This window comes from Myiozetetes cayanensis, unplaced genomic scaffold, assembly GCF_022539395.1.
Source record: "Myiozetetes cayanensis isolate MyiCay16 unplaced genomic scaffold, myiCay2020 scf24, whole genome shotgun sequence".
Lineage (NCBI taxonomy): Eukaryota > Metazoa > Chordata > Aves > Passeriformes > Tyrannidae > Myiozetetes > Myiozetetes cayanensis.
In genome coordinates this window covers 7,300,429-7,319,944 of record NW_026087456.1, presented here as the reverse complement: position 1 = coordinate 7,319,944, position 19,516 = coordinate 7,300,429, and the positions used below count along the sequence as shown (strand labels likewise).

Genomic DNA, 19,516 nt, shown 5'->3' with positions numbered 1-19,516 from the left:
CATTACATGCCCTCCCATGCACTACCTGCCAAAGTACGGTGTGTCTGCAGGTGGAAAGTAGAGGGAAAATGCCCTGTGGAGAGGAATTTGGTGAAAGCCTTGAAATGGTTGACAGCCCAACAATGAAAGTAATGTGTAGCCAGCTGTGTGTTCTCCACATGGTTACTGCAGTGCTGATCAAGAGGGAAGACTGTTAATGCTTTAAGCCCTTTGTCTGATTGATCTTAAAATAATTGTAATCTTCGTCTGCGCTCAGTTCTAACTATTATTTTCTTCTAATTTTTACCTCTCCCCAGTTGCAGTGAGTAGAGCTGTTATTAAGCTAATTGACTTGCAGCAAGGGAGAAATTATCTCCTTTAGCACTAAAAATGAGAGGATTTGTGTGAGCATCAGCAGAACCTACTGTATCTTAATGTGACCCTGAAAGAAATGAATACCCAGGCTTTGGCACTACAGGGGGAAAAACAAAACCAAAGGCATTCAGGCTCAAATCTTCCCTTTCTGTCTGTCCTTTTTGGCACAACCTCATATTTAATTGTACTGGGTGTGAGAAGCAGCAAAGATGGTTCAGTTTGACAAGCCTGAGTGAGAAAGGCATCAGTTTCATCTGCATCCTTCTTACCTGTTCTTCAAAACTCACCCATAAAAGCCAGACAGAGTCTGGTATTTTGTGGGTGGAATAGAAATAAAAAAACCAAAACAAAACACAAAGTCCTAAATGAACAGGCATATGGAAAGGCTGTGGAACAGACAGGATTAGCTGTCTCATTAGAGGTGATTCCTTGTAACAGTGTACAGGAGGTGCATCGAAGTTGTGGGCAATAAGAAACTTGGCCCTTCTGTGATCCTTAAAATAATCAGGTGGAAAGCCTTGTGTACAAGTGGTTTATTCTATCACTGTGTCAGTCTGATGGAGCAAATCCAGCTGTTAACTCTGAATACCTGAAACAAAATGTTCTGAGAAACTTGGAAACAATATCAGAACTGCAAACAGAGTGTGCACAATGCCAGATTAATTGGAGTATAGGTGTTCTGAGAGTTACACGTACTCTTGTGGCCTGTAAACATTTGCTCAGCAGCTAAACTCTCAGCAATATACTAAATTGGTAATGCATCTGCTCCTAGGGCCTAGCTGAGCCCACATAATTAATTGTCAGTCATAACTGAACTTCATTTTGGAGTGTTGTGCATGACTTCACTGAGTTGAGAGGCCTCAGCGCTGCCTTTTCATGTTGGTGCACAGATTGGAGGGTGACACAGTGCCCGTGACAAAAGTACTTTGATGTCTGGTTTAATAATATGAATTTATTCAAATTGGAATTGCCTGCAATAAATCTATATATGGTAAAAAAAATTGAGTGTATGCCCAGTATGTAATAAATGTTTATTACCAATTTTTTCATAGACAAAGTCTTCTAGTCACAGATTTAAAATGCCAGAATAATTGATCTGTTTAACATCATCAGTATCCTGAAAGTCTCAGACCTCCCTCCATTTCCCTGATGGGGAAGGAGTGCAGAAATTCTGGGGACAAGCTGGAAGGGGAAGGAAGAGTAGAGGAAAGCACCTTGACTGCTCTGATTTGAAAATGTGTGAGAGCAGGGAAGGAGCTGCTGCCTAGAGACCAGATTTAGTCCCAAGCCATCATTTTAAAAGTTGTCTGCATTCCATTTCAGTTCCCTTGTGAAAGATATTAAATCCTGTGGAGACTGTGCACTGAAGTGCAACCAAGATGATAGTTTGTGTATGAGGAACAGCAAAAAAGGGTGATCCTCCTGCACTGAGAGAAAGAAAATGCTGAGATGTGCCCTGAAAGAAATTATTTGAGAAGAGTGCTGGAAATAATAAAACCAAATGAGCTCTTTTTATCTGAAAGGGAGGTTAAAATGCTTGTTAGAGTAAATATAAATCCATTCACAGCTGCTTCCCTTTTGAAGAAGGAATAAAGAAATATGTGAAGCTCTGCTTGTAGTTTACAGCATTTCCCAGAGGTGCAACAATATATTGAACAAATAGTGTTATTTACTAGGTCTGGCCTTGTGAGGTGCCCATGAAGGATTCCTTTTAAATCTCCTGATTGCTGGTTCTAAGAGAATAAATCTTAGCAGTGTAATGTGCTATTAGTTACAGAGAAAGAGTGATCACTCTCCTTAGTTAGAGCCTGATTGAATGAATCAGGATGTGGTGTGATGGAGCAAAACAAAGCATCATAACTCAATGTGGAAGGCAAAAAAATATTCATTATGTGTTGTCTTGGCGTGAAACAGCACCACCTGCACAGGGAGGTGGGTGGTGACACACCATCCATCTCAGCTCATCTGGAGTGGTTTTGATGCCCCACAGAAGTAAAGGGGACCTTTTCTTTAATGTATTAGATCATGTATTTGGTTACATCAAATATGGACTTCTTTACAAGAGTCAGTCATTCAAGCTTTAAACCAGCATTTGATCGTCTGTATTATAAATAATTAACCATAAAGTTTTTGACATTAAAAAACCCCCTGTAAAATGGGAGCTGAGGTCTCTGATGTATTTTTCCCCTTCACTGGCACAGTTTTATATGCTGGAAATTATTTATGATGATATGTCCAATCAGTTTTTCAGCCTGCACTCTGACATTCTCAAAATTACAGTGATATTCTCTTCAGGGGAAAAAATAATACATATTTTCCCCAAACTAGCAATCTTTTCAACTGCCCTTGCTTTTTCTTTCATGGCAGTGCTGTAGCTGTTGGCAGGTGAGGAGCTGCCGGGAGGTGAATTGACATTAAAAATGCCAGAGGTCAGCCCAGGTGTAGGAAAGAAAGAGGCTGTCAAGAAAACAAGTTAACCTTTCTTATGGAAACCTGCTGATTGTACCTTTGTTGAGAACAACGTTGTCCTGTGGCTGGTCTGTTCCTGCTTTGAGAACTGAAATAAAAAAAGGAAACTTGAAAAGGTTATACATTTGGTTGCCTAAAGGGGAGGGGTTTTCAATCTCAGTCCTGTCAGCAGTAGATTCTAGTTTTTCGTTCTTTTCTTCTCCTTTTCTTTTTTTTTTTCTAAAATGAAGGCTGGAATTCCTTTACAAAAGATTATTTTCAGTTCCTGAACTAATTTCAGAATTATGACCATGATAAGCCTTTCCTTTTTTAAAGTGGCTTACATCGGGTCTTACTTTAAATAGAAATTGCTCATTCATGGCATTAGCAGATTTATTTAGAAAACGAGTCATGTTTCTAATTTTTTAGTGGAAATCAGTCTGGAGAGTTTATCTTGGGAGAGTTCTATTTTAAAAAAGAACTTCAGAAAAGAACTCAGTGGTAGAGAGGTGAGGGTTGCAGATTTCAGTGTAAGAACACTTTCAGTGTAAGAACAGTAAGTACACTGTTTCAGCAGTGAAGAGTTACCTTGGAAAATGGCTCGTTGTGCAAAACAGAAGTTTCAGTCTTGAGCCCATCCCTGCAGTCCATGTATTCCTGCTCTGCCCATCAGCACAGTTCAGGTGCATCCAAACACCCTTCCTATGAGAAAGCTCCTTGGAAGCATTGCTTCCTTTGGGAGTGTGGAAGTGCAGTTGGATCACGGGGTGGAGCAAGGAGGGTGTCTCTGAGCATTAGTCTCAGTGTTGGGAGAGTAAAAGTGAAATACCAGCAGCCTTAAAACTGGGGGATTTGTTTTATTTGGGAGTATTTTATCCACAGTTGTTTGGATGTATTCAGTCAGGTTTCACAAGGGTTTTTTGCTGTTTCTGTGTACGATTTGTCTGTCAGCCCAGTGCTTGCAGAGTGGCTTTGTAGAAGAGATGAGTTCTTTATCCTATAGAATTTACAGCTGGAGCAAGGGGGTTTAAATCACAGCAATAGACATCAGCTACCTCTTGGTCTCTGCCTTCTTTGCTCTTCCATGGAAACAGAAATCACATTTTTAGCATTGCAATTGTATTCCACTTTAGTTAAACTTATGAGTACTGTTTTTGCTGTATCCTCCATTAAGTAAATTTACATAAAGATGATGTCAGTACTGCCTAGCCTCAGGGTAGGATTGCATATCCTGGTGCTCACAGAGCTCATGGGACCTGTTCCAGCGTTTTCCTCATTGATTGCATCGAGTTGACTTGAGAAGAAGGATGCAATTCAATGAAGAGCAAGGGTAGGAAGGTCTGTGTGAATGTGATCCAAGTCCTGCAGCAATAAATAAGAGCAAAATGCAAATGAGATTTACGTTATCTTGGGTTGCACTGCCATCTAGTGATCCAGAGACTCAAGGTGTGCTGTCTTTGTTTTGTCTGCTACAGATCAGCATCTTCATGACACATTTGTCAAACTACGGGAACGATCGCCTGGGCTTGTACACCTTTGTCAACCTGGCCAACTTTGTTCATACCTGGACAAACCTCAAACTGCAAACCCTTCCTCCAGTTCAGCTGGCTCACAAGTATTTTGAACTATTCCCTGAGCAGAAGGACCCTCTCTGGCAGGTAGGCAGGTTTGCTGATTCAGAGATCAGAAAAAAATGCTCTTGATGGCATTTCTTGTGAAATTCGTTGTTTCAGTTTCCTGTAGAGAAAAGCATTCATATTTTTAGATTTACCAGTTGGTTCCTCCAAACAGCTTACTGAAGCTTCAGTGTGTGACTGTGTTACCTGCTACTTGTAAAAGGCTGTGAAATTAATATGTATTAAGATGTATAATTAAAATTATATTTAATTCATTTTATTTGTGACTGTACTTTTTAAAATGTGGGGAAAGGCAGGAAAGTGCATGTTGTGTTGTTTCCCTTCTCTTTTGGAACTAACAGCAGTGAAGCATTTGACAGAGAGAAGGTGTATATGTATTTTCTAACAGTTAAAGAAATGAACTTTTCTCCAAGTTTAAAAGGAGGAAAAAAGCATTAAGACCATGGATACCCTAATGATAAACTGATAAACCACATAGAAATAGATTTAGAAAGATTAGAAAGTTATACAAAAGGCTGAGAACTACCCTAGGAAGAAGTTTCCCAAGAAGCTGTAGGTACCTGGGTCCTTGCAGTGATAATATGTAACCCAAATATCATCTTCTTGAGGTGACTTGGTAGAAATACTCTGAGGAGCAAACGTTATTAAATCAAATATTAAAATGTATTTCAGCTTGCTTACACAGATGTTTTCCAGCCTTGGATATTGAATTGCCAACTTAGAGTCTGAGATTGCAAATTTGTGCTTTAATATCCATCTTGAAATTCATGCTGGTATTGAATAAAACATTGAACTAGGGGGGAAAATGTCAGGAATTCTGCATCATACTAAGATAAAATGAATTTAAAAATGGAAATTAGCCTGTAGCCAAATTACTTGAAAAATTAGAATTACTTAGAAAAGACATTTGTAAGTACCAGTGACTAAGACATACTGAATATGGTGTATTTTGTCTATAATACACATTAATCTGAGTACAGTTACGTATTTTTAAGCCCCGAAAGGGTGCTTGAAGATAATTCCCTTCACTTCAGGGCAGTACTGCCAAACAACAGTGTCAAAAACTGTTTGCAAGTAGGAATTCCAAAATAAATCTAAACTGATTCAGTTGTAAAGCAGCAAATGAAAAAAAAAAAATTATATTCTGATTTGAATTGGAGGATCAGAATATATATGTGTATGGAAAGCTTTAAATCGTAATTAATTTACCCTTTCAGTTTAAAAACTGCAGCACGTATAGTGTGGTAGCTGTTCTAGTAATATAAAATTAAAAATCAGTGATTAGATAACTCATCAGCAATTTTAAGTCTTCCTAACTTGTATGTCATTGATATATTTCTACGTGGGTGAAAAATTGGTCATTTATACATAAACATAATTTAAGGACCTTCTCAGGTGTGATGAGCAGTGACATTCTGACTTTTCTTCTCTGTTGTAGAATCCCTGTGATGACAAACGGCACAGAGATATCTGGTCTAAGGAAAAAACCTGTGACCGATTGCCAAAATTCTTGGTTGTAGGACCCCAGAAAACTGGTGAGATTTTATTGCATTTCAGCAAGATAGGCTGTGTGTAACTTGAAATAATTGTACTCGGGCTGCTGTGTAGAGATCTTGATCATCTAACAGCATTTTTTAATTTTCAGATATCATCCAAGTATGCTTTAATAGCATGAGTTACAACAACAGACAGTAAACGTAAATAAAAGGCAGGGTTCAGGTGTGTGTCAGATTTTGGGGGCTTTATGTCAAAATGAGCAACACTTTGATAAATCATCAGTAAGACAAACTCTTGTCAAAGTGGAGAGAGGAGATGACAGCACAGACATTTTTCCAAGGGTTGGATTCTGAATTGCAAGTACTTATCTGTCCCACAAGTGTCTTGTTTATAGAAACCTGTTATTTCTTGGCATTTATTTCAAGTCAGGAGATTCCTAATGGACAGTTTGAATTGCAAGATTGCAGTAGTTCATAAATTAACTTAATGGTTAATTTTCTTCTCTGTAATCAGAAAATTACATATGTGCTTGCTTTCGTCTTCACCAATCCCTAATAGCTCCTTGAGTGCAAGAGTTCTAAATTATTTTTTGTGACAGTCTCATTTAAACCAATAATTATTTTTAAAACACAGTTATTATAAGTGTGAAAACCAGATTTCAGGCGTTGGCATTCCAGTTCTTTTGTTAACTATTTACAGTTCTTTAAATCTCTTCATTCTGAAAGCTCAGAAAGCACAGAATCTTAGGTAATATAAATCAGTATCCCCTCACTGAAATGGAATGGAATAAAGCTGGTTTAGTCCATCTGTGAGTATGATCCCCCAAAAAATGTGTGTGTGTGTATTTTTTTTTTTTAATTTTGGACTTTTATCCTATTTGCAGGTACCACAGCCTTGTATTTGTTCCTGATCATGCATCCTTCCATCATTAGTAACTCCCCCAGCCCAAAAACCTTTGAGGAGGTACAGTTCTTTAATAGAAATAACTACCACAGGGGGATTGATTGGTAAGATGGGTTATTAGTATAAATATACAAGTTTATATATTGTGAACAATACAAAAATGACATTACTGTTGGTAATGGTAACTGTGCATATATAGAGTGAGATAAGGAAGAACCTTCAGTGAAATGAGAAAGAAATGCAAGTGAAGAATGATCTTACTACAGAATATCATAAATGCACTAATTTTTGTGAGGTTTTCTTGTATAAATCCATATATTAATATATGCAAAACAGTAACAAAATATGTTTTTCTCATTCTCACTTGCCATTGAAGTTGGGACAGTAATGGTGGTTAACTGAATATATGGACACAAAAATTTTGTTCTTGTTGTAAGTCTTATTTCTTACGAGAAAAAAAAATCGGGGAGGCTTTTTTTTTTCCTTGAAATAGGATTTAGAAGTGGTAATCATGTAAAGGGGGGTACAAGGAAAGCCTCTCGGAATGTTCTTTAAAAATCAAGGAATTGGGAGAACGTGTCTCTGTAGGTTAGTAAGTGATGGTAAAACAAAGCACATGTCCCTGCTGCCATGTTCTCTGTGGATACCAGGGAGTCACAGGCACAACTCCACCAAAGTCACTCTTGATTTCTGCTCTCAGAAAGGGCTGCACTGGAAAGCACTACACGATGGAAAGTGGTAACTGGAGAGCACCAGTGAAGGATTATTGATTTTTTGTCTTGTTTCTTTATTTTACCCCCAGTTTAAGGGAAAGTAGTTTTATTGCCTTTGACTTCGTATTCATCCATAAAATTACCAGGGTGAGCGCTGTTCTGTGGTCTCAGTGCAGACACGTCAGATCCAATTTGTCTGCAGTCACTGGCTTTTCAGAGTTGTAATTGTTGTAGCAGATTCTTACTGGAAAGTGTGGTGAGTCAGCCAGTTACTGCCAGTTGGGAGGTGCTGGATGAACGACTGGGAATGGGAAGGCTGCCCTCTTGCTGCTGAGGCTCTTGGAGTCAGTGAAGATGACAGGCAAACCAGGCCTAGGAGCTCCACACTGATGGAGCCAGCCTAAGTACAGTGAGCCAGTTCTTCCACAGAATCAGGATCTTCATGTTGCTGGAAGACCACTTTGCTGCCTCTCTCATTCCTCCTGCCATATCCACTTCCTTAAGGTGCAGATACAGTTTGGCTGCCAGACCCGTGCCAGATTACCTTCATTTTAGCAGTGATGCATAAAGCTCTGGTGGTCAGCCTGTATAGACCAGGCACATCCTCTTGACAGGTTCTCCCCACAGCACCCACCTCTGCACTGGGTGCCCCTCTCACCACTGCCAGCTTCTCACACTTGAATCTTGGATCCTCACAACTATCTGCTTAATTTTAGGTTTGCATTCCATCTGCCAGACGAATCTCTCAGACTTTCTAGTCTGATAGTGTATTTTAATGCTGGCTTGTAATGAGCTTACTGAGTGGTAATTAGATGAAAGCTCTCTCCTCATTAGTCCATTAATTGGCTAGGATTCTTGCAAGAATCACAAATAACAATCAGTGCCATTTCTTTTGGGGTTGTGTAGATGCAGCTTTATCCCTGACCCTAACTGAGGCTTTAGCCAGGCTTACCTTTAGGCCAAGGCTAGCTACAGAAGCAGAAGAGCTTCTTTCAGCCCTCATGGCCTCAAGATTACCATTTTGAAAGCAGTATAGGTGTAAGTTGTCATCAGTGGTCTTCAGGTGAGGTTGTTTTAAATGGCATTTATTTATTTTATTTATTTCGGTGCATCTTCCCCACATAAGCAGGCTCTTTTGAGTGAAAGCAATGCTGATGCTCAGTATCTTTTTCTTACAGTTTTGCACTGCACTGTAATTGATGTCAGCAAAAGGGCAAATTTGGAAAACTCAATTTCTGCTTTTGACTTCAGCAGTTTTTTCTGAGTGAAAAGTGAGAATTTGCTAATTATGAGAAGATACATGAATATTGTAACATTTTCATCCAGTTACAAAAAAATAGCTGCAACGTCTAGTTATATGTAGTGAGAAGAAAGCTACAAGTAAAATATGATCAAAAATATAATGTGAACTTCTGTTTGCTTCTATTTGGCAGTTAGCTATTATTTTGAGTATTCCAGAATAAAATATGCTTAACAGATTGATCAACCTTTGTGTGATTTTTAAGTAAATCTGAGGATGATGTTGCTTTCCTAGGTACATGGATTTCTTCCCCACTCCTTCTAATGTCACCACTGACTTCCTCTTTGAGAAAAGTGCCAACTATTTCCATTCTGAGGAAGCTCCCAAGAGAGCTGCTTCCCTCATCCCCAAGGCCAAGATCATCACCATCCTCATCGACCCATCTGACCGGGCGTACTCCTGGTACCAGGTACGGACCTTGAAGAACACAGGCAGGCACAAGCCAGGGTTTCCACCTTGAGTCCTCTCAGTGTATCCCCTCATTATATACGTATAGAAAGGGTTTGGATAGTGCAAGCTTTCATTCCTCAGTCATTGACCGTATGTGATCACACACAGGCTGAGGTATGTCTCCTAATCCTGGGAATATTTTAAGGGTTGAAATACCAGAAACCACCTTTTCCAAAGTCTGCCTGTAATATAAACATGTAAAAGTGTTTACTTGATTTAATTTATGTAAACAACACGTACAGAAATTAGTCTACAGACAGTTATCTAGTTCATGTTCAAAATACAAGATGGATTAAGAAATTGTTGTCAGTAAGACCAACCAGTTTTATCTCGTTTTCCCAGCTTTTGTGGTCTATAACATTCCAGCCATGTAACTTCTTTTACAGCATCAGCGATCACATGAAGATCCTGCAGCTCTGAAATTCAGCTTCTATCAGGTGATCACAGCTGGTCCTCGAGCCCCCTCTGAGCTCAGAGCTCTCCAGAAGAGATGCCTGGCACCTGGATGGTACGCTATCCATATTGAAAGATGGCTAACTTACTTCCCACCTTATCAGGTGAATAAGACTGTAACTTGACATCCTAACCTTAGAGATTCATATATACTGTCTTAGGGTTTACCACTGTAAAAGCCTTGCCTACTGAATGCTGATCCTTGGGGATATTCTACAAATCATTATCCTCCCTCTGGCCCTGTGCAGGATCAGGCCTCAAAAGATGCACATCCTAAGCCCTGAACATCATGTGATAACACAAGGCCAGGCAGACAATATCACATGATCAGTATCTCCTTGGCAGATCTATTTCTGGACTGGATTTTCATGACATTAGCAGTGTGTCTGGCACTGCTCCCCACCCAACAGTTAAAGCTACTTCACTTGAGGGAGGTTGGCTGCAATCCAAACCTTCTGTTTATCCAGGACTCTTCTGGCTGAGACAAGTTGGCTGCAGTCTGCACCTTCTGTTTTCCCAGAGTGTGCCAAGCAAGCTCTGATATATCTAGTTGGTGTTATTCTCCACATACTCTCTTTTCAGCCAGCCTTGTATCTCTCTTCGTGAGATGCACAATACTGTCATATGATGGTACTCTTATGGAATTCTCTACATTATGTTTTCATTAGCTTTTCTCCAAAATCAATTCATGAATATTGAACAATAAGCATTGTCATGCAGATTTATACCAGATTTTACATCCCACAGTGATTGTGAAGAACTTGTAGCCTTATGTTTTCTCTGGAAAAGTAGTAGCCATTACTATGATTTTTTTCTTGGCTGGACCAATCTCTCTCAGTTTCCTACCAATTTTCTTATCTTTTTAGGTCCTTCATTATTATTTCTCTGTTGTCACAACACCTTCCAATTTAAAATCATTTCAGATTTAATTAACATGCCATTTACCCAGGTCATTAATGATGATGATAATTAAGACTGGACCAGTTATCGTTTCCTGGTGCAGTACTCTCCATGTAATGAGGGAGTTTGACAGAGGTGGAAGTTTCAGATTGAAGCTCAAAATAATGAATTTTAAATTAAACTTCCATTTATTTTATCTGTTGTAGTTGCTAATTATTGATGGACAGCAGCTGAGAACTGACCCGTCTACCGTAATGGATGAAGTACAGAAATTCCTGGGAGTCTCTCCTCACTATAATTACTCTGAAGCCCTAACGTGAGTTAATTAATTCATCATTTTCACATTCCTAAAATACCAGTTAGTTTGTAAGTAAGGTCACTGCAAAATAAAGCCTCTCAGACTCGTTTGAGCTGTCAGGAGGATGTATTCTTCAGAACACAATTCAGGGTTGAATTTTCCACAAGTCATCCACTGAGCCACTCGGTGCTGACAAACAGACAAAGCTTTGTGAGAATTGGATTCTTTGGGATTCTGACACTTAGATTTGGTTGACCTTAAAATAAGGCTGATAACTTCAGGGTTTACTCTCTTAAGTCTTAGTCTAAACTTTGGAGATTTCTCCTCCTTGCACTGTTTTACAGCTTTTACACCACAAGATACTTGTTTCAGGTTCGACTCCCATAAGGGATTCTGGTGTCAGCTCCTGGAAGAAGGAAAAACAAAGTGTCTTGGAAAGAGCAAAGGCAGAAAATACCCTCCTATGGATTCTGAGGTAAACTATTATGCTCATTGGCATTGTGCAGGGATTCAGCTGCCACGTATGGGACATGATGCAGGCAAAACCATAAGAAGGAAGAGAAGATAAAATGAAGTGCTTCTGAAACTCTGTCCCCTTTACTTTATGGACTTAGCAGCAGAGGCTCCACAGTGCATGTGTTTCCTCAGTCATGGTCAGTTATTTATATTTGTATAGTCCCTTATCTCTGAGAGTAGACCCTGACAAATAATATAGACTTTCATCCAGTTTTAAGAGAGGGTAGGTTCTGTTTCCCTAAGTACCTTCCCCAGACAAATGCTCAAATGAGGAAATGTCCATCAGATCAAATGCTGCAGCAGTTTAGTCTTCTGTAACTGTTATGTTGATTCTGTCCTGCATTCCCATTTCATTTAGCCCGACTAAAATGCAAATAAAAACGTACAGTTTGAGCAGCAGTAAGAATTAATGTACCAAGTCAACCAGGATTTTTTCTCCTAGTACTCAAGTTGTAAGTAACTTCACATCAGTAGAGTCGTACTGACACAAAGTCATTGAGTGAGAAAGATTTTGGTCAGAGATAAGACAAGACAATTTGTTTACTGTTGTCTTTTTCAACTCTAAATACTTCTGAAAATGAAGTTACTAACTGGTAGATGTCTACATACAAAGACAATTTAGAACCTTTCATTCCAATCACAGTGCAGTAAATTCAAAGTTACTGCATCAACCTCGGTGTGATTCTGTATTTACATGACTATCTGAGAGTAGAATCAAATCCTTGACTTCACCATTCATTTGGACAACCTCTGGTTTTTTTGGAATTATCTTTTAGAGTTCAGCTCCTAACTGAAGGGCTTAAACTTGCATGCAGTAGATAGCATAAAACCATATAAACTGTATAAGAGAAAGTAAAGTTTTGACACACGTCAAACAAACTTTGAAACATCAAATGCACAGCAACTGCAGTACAGCATTTTATTAAATAAAAATACCTCCTTTTGTATCCATCAGTGCAGGGCCTTTCTGTCAAGCTACTACAGAGATCACAACGTGGAACTGTCAAAACTTCTTCACAAATTGGGACAACCCCTGCCCTCGTGGCTGAGACAGGAGCTGCAGAAAGTGAGATAGCATTGGAAAACAGCTGTTTGAAATCTCCCTTCCACACTTCAGTCGTCATACCTAAACTGTCCAGCAGCTACCAGAAGGTCTTGTAAGATATACCTCTTCAAAAAAGTGTAAAAGATAGAAATTATTTCCATGTGCTGGCATGTGGATTGCAAAAAAATACATGCATTTCTTAGAGCTCTGGTGGGCCAGACCTTTCTTACAAACGTTTCTGGGCCTGTGGACTTGTGGACTACTGTGCGCAAATGTGGAAGTTATTTACAACTGGTAAAAGCGTCAGAGATACATGACCTGTCCAATTTCATGGTAAATATTTACATTTTTATATATCAGTTTGAAAGTATTGTGTCTCATGTAGGTTTTGTAGCCCATTGTTAGGCTGTTGACAGTTTTTCTTACTATTTGATTATGGTGTTGCATAAGGTAAGAAAAGTTAATGTAGCACAAAACGCCAAGTGTACTTCTGCCTTTGGAATCAGCTTGGTAATACCCAAAGTGTGTATGAACACAGGTGAGAAGTTCAGTTGATAGGATATATATGATTTAGCTGTTCACAGCAGCTAAATACACAGAACAAACTCTGGAAGCCACAGGCAAAAGCAGTGTAGAAAAAAACAAACTCATACAGACAAAACTGTGGTAAGAATATGTGATTATATCCTGTAACAATAAACCCTTATGGTGTGGTAAGGACCTCTGTCCATAATAGTGTCTGATCTTGTACTGACTGAAATGTTAGAACATAACCATTATCTGAACAGAAATTAATTTGGACGTGTGAAGCACGAAAATTGTAGTATAGTCCTCATGAGCAGTATTAAATAATTATGACTCAAACTGGAGCTGTGGAAGAAACTCCTAGTTCTGTGAGCAGCCAGATCCAGGCACTGCACTCACAGGCTTGCTGTGAATCAGGAGTATCTGCACTGAAATGGATGAGAAACTTAAAAAGAGCAGAAAGAGATCCATACTTTTATTGCCTTAAGTTGCACCACTATTTTTTCCCTTATTTGCCTTTTTACATTCCAAGATCCTGCAACCTGATCAAAATTGTAGCACCTTTCAGTAACCTTCAGTTTACATCAGCTGCAAAAATCTACCAGATTTCTAGAAGAAAATACTGGTCCTGGTTCTAAACATCTTAAACATATTTGGTATTAAAAGCTGAGGAAGAAGAAGATCAGTGACAGCTTCAGCTGAGTGTGGCATTAATCCTTCTCCGCTGAACTTTGGCTCTGAGCGTTTCTAAAGGCATGAAGGGGTAGTGAAAACAAAAGAGAACTACGGTACTAAATGCAGTGTTTTGTACCGTAGCTCTTACAATGTTTTCATACTTTGTTTTAGGCTGAATATTTAAAAACACGCATCAAATGGTGGAAAAACTTTCTGTGTCTCAGTGCTGTTTTACGACATTTCTGTAATCATATGATTTAACTTTCAAGGTAATGGAATGGAAACCAGTCTGTTATTCCCTCAATAGAAAACAGATGTTGAGATCCTTACTGTACCTCTAACTGGTAATCTTTATTATTTATTGATTTTGTCTATGTAATACGTGGTTTTGATAAGCCTGTAAAGAAAAAAATCTAGACAAATTTGCTGTATATACCAGTACTCTTTACACAGCACATTTTTGCTAAGGGAATATGCATGATAAATGATGAGGACCTACTAGAGTAGACATTTTTTAAGATGAACATCTTTATTATTTATTAGAATGAGAATTTTCATTTCATTTTAAATATTCACTGTCATGTGGATTTGTCTCAAAAGCTGACTTGTCTTAAAATACTTCTTTCTTGATAAAAGAAATACTCTGGATTCTGAACATCTGTAAAAGCAAGTACCCTGCATGCTATGGACAGCTCATGCTTCCTGCAAGCATCTATATAGATTGGTTACAACTACACTGAATAACTGGAGAAAATACCTGGGGTTTTCATCCCGGCATGATTGATTTTACCCTTGATGTAACCTGATGTAACATCACTCAAACATTTCTAAAAAATCCGCAGGGATTGCACAAAGCTCCTGTTGTGCACTGCTGCCTCAGTTACTCCGTGTTCTTCAGTGGAACAATTAGAAAATAGAAGAAAATGGGGAAAACCTTGAGCACTATCAAGTGCCTGATATTTTCAGGGTGAGAAAACAATCTGCACAGAGATTGGAGTGTCTCCTACATGCAGGAGGAATGGCCTTCAGCCACATTCATAGTTCACTCTTTGTTTTAAAGAATTCCCTTTCTGTCTTCTTTCCCTGGGAAAAGAGTGGGAATGAGTGGACAGCCAAGGACAGAGCGGTGATGGGGATATGCACATTGATCACATTGTCCCCTGGGAAATTGTCCAGCCCAGCTGTGGTCACCACGAGGCACTGGGGTAATAAGTCCTCCACGTGCACGACCTTGGCCTTGGGTGGATTATCACTGTTATAAAAGGATGGTATGAAGACACATCGCTTTTCTCCAGAGCTATTCTACTTAAATATGTTCTTATATTTAACAGGAGCCTTTAAAAAACAGAGTGACATTTAACATGCAGTCAGCTTGGTGAAGGATGAGGAGGCTGAGCACAGCATGCAGACAGCAGCTAGATGAGTTATTCCCCGTGTCATAGGATGGACATGAGTACAGCAGAGTAAGCAAGTCATACCACATGAGTTACCTGGCAAAGTTTAACATCTCTCTTCACAGCTTACCTACAACCAGTGTTTGATTTCCAGAGATAGACTATCAGTATTACTACTCTTAAAAAAAATACTGATTTCTTTCTACGAATTCCTGTTTGCTAGTCGAAGTCAGATGTTTGATTGTGGCTGGTAACACAGCCATGGTTTCTGTTCCCCTCGTAGGTAACTGCACAAGCAATTTCTTTGACAACTGCTTGATTATTTGAGCTTCACCTTTTATTTTCCTAAATCAGATTCTGAAATTTGCTTTCTGCAGACCTCTGTGCCATTAAAAACCAGTGTGTGGTTATGAATAGAAAGTGACCACTGGGGGGGTGTAAACACAGAGACTGATATTCAATTACCTAATTATTTGAGCAAACATTCCTGAAAATACTGTGGTATTTTCCCAGTTCTACTTGTGCAGAAAGAATTAGTTTGAATGATTTGCAGACTATCTTGTACAGAATATCCTTTTTCATTGCTTAAAAATGTGAAACTTCCTCAGGAAGAAATTAAATAGATATTTCAATGTTTATAGATGTAATACTCTTGTCATTCACATTGAATGAAAATTGCTGGAAACATTTTTCTCAGAGTTTTTTTAAATAAAAAAATAGATATTATTCTGATAGTGGCATGGTATTTGAAGTGCAACAATAAACTCTGATAAGAAAATGTAGTGCTGCGTGGAAGTGCCTTTCATGTTCACAGAAGTTGTCCTTTTCCAGGTCGGTTATCAGCTATTGCAGCTTGACACTGAGCTACAACACAATCCAGCAGCACAGGAGCAGCATGAAATGTTTTCAGAAATGAAAAATGTTGCTTACTCTTGCTGTGAGTGAATATTGCTGCTTTATGCAGCTGCTCGTTTTACTGCTTTTGCTTCCTGCTTACTTTTTATTTCTTGCGCCAGAAATTGCTAGTGTGCTGGAGAAACATCTCCAGAGTTTGCTATTTGTAAGATAACAACCAGAATTTATTCAAATTACTTGCCTTGGGGATTCAGTAGTTGTGCCAATGCGTCAGCCTACACAGACGTGAGAAAACCCTTCTTAGGAGAAACCTCTAAAATATGGTATGAATGTCTAAAGGAAAATTCACTGTTACCAATACATTCAGAATAGAAGAATGTATTTAGCAAGCTGCTTAGTATCTTAGTAGCATAGGAGTGCGGAAAATGGGAAACCTACGTTAACAAAATACTCCATTCACTATAGAGATAAGATGCAACCTATAATTAAGTAGTCTGAGCTTCTTATATAATACCCATCTCCATAATCTATTAAGAGTAATAGAAGTGAAATGATAAAGTAATAACAGGTAGTAAGCAAAGGGAAGAGATCCTTGCTGCAAATAATACCTGCTTGGCCTCTCTCTCCAGTTTATCTGCTTTCATTTAATGTTTCTTTTTAGTTCTTCAGATCACCAAATTCTTAGAGCTCAAAGGCAAAAGACACTGGGTTTTGTTTGTCTCTGTGCACCACATCGATGAAGAAAGCAGAATAGACAGCATCAAAGGACAAATCCTGGGAAGAGGAGGGCAATCCACAGCTGAAACCAAGGACTAGGGAAACCTGAATGGAGGAGGTGTTTAAGACAAAGTAAGGGTGATAATTTCAAAAACATATATTGAGGCTGAGGATGATGAATAATAGTTAAATAAGATACTGTGGTCTGAAAGGTACAGTAATTAGGGAGATTTAGACTTGGCATTAGGAAGCATTTCTTTATAGAAGGTGACCAGACCCTAAACAGGCTCCCTGGAGAGGTGGTTTATGCCCCAGGCCTGTCAGTATTTAAGAGACATTTGGAAAATGCCAAACAATAGGCTTTAATTTTGGGTCAGCTCTGAGGTGGTTGGGCAGTTGGTCCCTACTAATTGAAATAGTCTGGTCACTTCCGTTCTATTGTATTCCACCCTGTACTAATTAAAATTGAGGGTGTAGGAGTTTGATGTTATCTCGAAAACTAAGCATTTGCTTATACGGACTGGAAAAGGTGTTCACCTAAAGGCATGACTTCATTTTTCTAGCACATCTTTCACAACTTCTTAGTCCATGGTTATCAAATAACAAGCAGGATCGTTTTGTCATTTTTGACTGGACCAAGCACAAGCACACGCGTGTATCCACACAGATAAAGCAGCACCGATGTCTAGGCCGGCTGAAGGGCTCTGCTTTGGAGAGTAGCTGCGGCCTCATTTCCGTGGATCCCTTAATCCGTTTGCCCTAGAGGGTGTTAGTCAGTAGCTTCAGGAAGGACCGGGAAGGGATTGATGCCATTTACATTTCGCGCGTTGCCCCCGCCCCTGGGTTGTGGCCCGGCTGGCCCCGCCCACCGCCAGAGGCCCCGCCCACGTCCCCGCCCGAAGCCCCGCCCATGCCCAGTTACCGCCGCCGGCGCGCGCGGGTTCGGTAGCGCGGCCATGGGTTGTCCGCGCGGGCGGGCGCGCGGGGCGGCCGTTGGCGTTGAGGAGGCGCGCGGGGCGGCCGTTGGCGGTGAGGGGGCGCGCGGGGCGGGCGCGGGAGGCGAAAGAGAGGCGCTCAGGCTCTGAGGGGGAGGCTGAAGGTGAAGGTGAAGCCGGCGGTGCTGGTGCTCGCGGACCGGGCGCGCTCTCCTCCACAGCGGAGCCGCCGCGGCAGAAGAGCGGAGAGAAGCGGGGCGATCAGCAGGTGGGTTCCGTGACGGGAAAGGCGGCCGGGTGGAAGTCATGAGGCGGCGAGGGACCGGGGCCCGCATGAGGGAGGGAGGGAAAATGGCGGCTGCCACGTGGCGGGGAGGGGTTAGGTGATCCATGACTCCATGGGGGCTGCCGCCTGTGGCTGACTCCCTTCCTAGGCATGGAAGAGCAGAACCTTGCGGATTGGCACAACTTGTACCTTTTTGTGGGTAGGAGTCGTTGACTGTAGCAAGTAACAAACCGAGTCTGCTGTGGGGCTGGCCGTCTGCCTCTATCATCGTTCTTGGTTGTTTGGCTTTCAGTTTTCACTTTTTTTGCCCCCGATAAGTGATTACAGCCCAGTTTTTAATTTTTTTTTTTTTTTTTTAATTCCACAGGAGCGCAGAAGCTGAAAATGTGGAGACGTATCTGTTCTTGAAGATCCTCCCCCAAAAAGTATGTGACTGGGTGTATAGTACGTAATAAGCTCTTCAGGAGTGAGGTTTTGATCGTGAAAAATACCGAATTGATAATTTATGCTTAGCGATTAATCTGTTGCGACTTCTTCTCTAAAGTCGAGGTATATGTTTGGTGATTTATTTTAAGCCAGGCTTCATTTTTTACGTGATTTATTGTCAGAAAAATAAATCCAACTGCAGTAGTGTAATTAGGAGGAATTGGGTTTGGGTGTACATGCATCAGAAAAAAATCTACTATTCCTAGCATAAAAGTCACGTTGCCAGTACTCTTGCAAGCCAAACTAGAGGCATCCGAATCCACAGATTTCTCGGGAATATTCTGTGTAAGGGGAATGTCTTTTTCAATAAGCACGTGAGTAGTAAGCAGAATCTGCAGTTACAGGAGCAGGGGAGACACGAGGTCGATACTTAAAGCATTGTTTCAGCGCATCCTGCTGTTCAGTGATGTCTGTCTGCTGTCTTAGCAATATTAAACTGCTTCAAACTTGTTCTTACAGGGGAAAAACACTCTTGAGTTGTGATGACAGAAGAAGATGGGGCTAAATTCCACATGTGAATTCTAGGAGTAGCTGTGACTAAAATTTTAGTTTTTGCTTGAAGTGGGATGGATCTGTTTAATTTTCTAGAATTGATACCTTTTGTGAGCAGTAATATTTCTGCTTATTAAGCAGAGCTAGTAAAAACTAATTTTAGACCGGATCCTAACCTGGATTTTTAAATAAAGTTAGGATTTGGAGCTTTAATGAGAGATTCTGCAGTCCATGTCATATTGGCAAACGGGCTGAAACACAGCTTACTGTGCCCAAAATTAGCCTTGGCTGTTTCTATACAAGTACAGTTAGGATGAGTAACCATTTTGTGCAGCTTTCAGGGATGTGCTGCTCCTCTTTGGGCTGTCACTAAGTGTTGAGCAATTACAGTAATGGTTTTGGTAGTTCAGTGGCTGTGCTGCACTGTCCTGTGGCTGACCACACTGCAGTATTATTAAATCCAGTGATGTGTGCACCTTCAGTGGTGGCTCCTCTGCTGCTGAAATATGTTAGAAAGGTTGTTGCAAAGAGTGTCCATGTACTGCAGAAGCTGAAGGTAAGTCTTTAAAGTCTAGAAAATAGATGTGGAAACTTACACTCATGATTTTGGTATCTATGCCAATATAAAGCAATCAAA

The 19,516-nt window shown here is 40.1% G+C and overlaps 1 protein-coding gene, 1 long non-coding RNA gene and 1 other non-coding gene across 4 annotated transcripts in view; all 3 read left to right on the top strand.

Moving 5' to 3' along the window:
• LOC126642706 (bifunctional heparan sulfate N-deacetylase/N-sulfotransferase 3) overlaps positions 1-15,890 on the top strand; it is a 45,500-nt gene extending 29,610 nt beyond the window's left edge. For both annotated transcript variants that reach the window (XM_050320562.1, XM_050320563.1), the window contains 8 exons: positions 4,278-4,460; positions 5,878-5,974; positions 6,820-6,943; positions 9,087-9,261; positions 9,689-9,859; positions 10,862-10,971; positions 11,326-11,428; positions 12,425-15,890. In XM_050320562.1, coding sequence (XP_050176519.1) covers positions 4,278-4,460; positions 5,878-5,974; positions 6,820-6,943; positions 9,087-9,261; positions 9,689-9,859; positions 10,862-10,971; positions 11,326-11,428; positions 12,425-12,544 — 1,083 coding nt within the window. In that variant the 3' untranslated portion in view covers positions 12,545-15,890. The remainder of the gene's footprint in view (positions 1-4,277; positions 4,461-5,877; positions 5,975-6,819; positions 6,944-9,086; positions 9,262-9,688; positions 9,860-10,861; positions 10,972-11,325; positions 11,429-12,424) is intronic.
• Positions 15,891-17,743: 1,853 nt separating this feature from the next.
• The window catches only part of LOC126642802 (uncharacterized), a 36,031-nt gene continuing 34,258 nt past the window's right edge, over positions 17,744-19,516 (top strand). Inside the window, exons 1-2 of the long non-coding RNA XR_007629555.1 lie at positions 17,744-17,883; positions 18,269-18,326. This is a non-coding gene — a long non-coding RNA (uncharacterized LOC126642802). The remainder of the gene's footprint in view (positions 17,884-18,268; positions 18,327-19,516) is intronic.
• On the top strand, positions 18,002-18,132 carry LOC126642816 (small nucleolar RNA SNORA24). Its single transcript, XR_007629558.1, has one exon. It is a non-coding gene; the product is annotated as a small nucleolar RNA SNORA24 (small nucleolar RNA).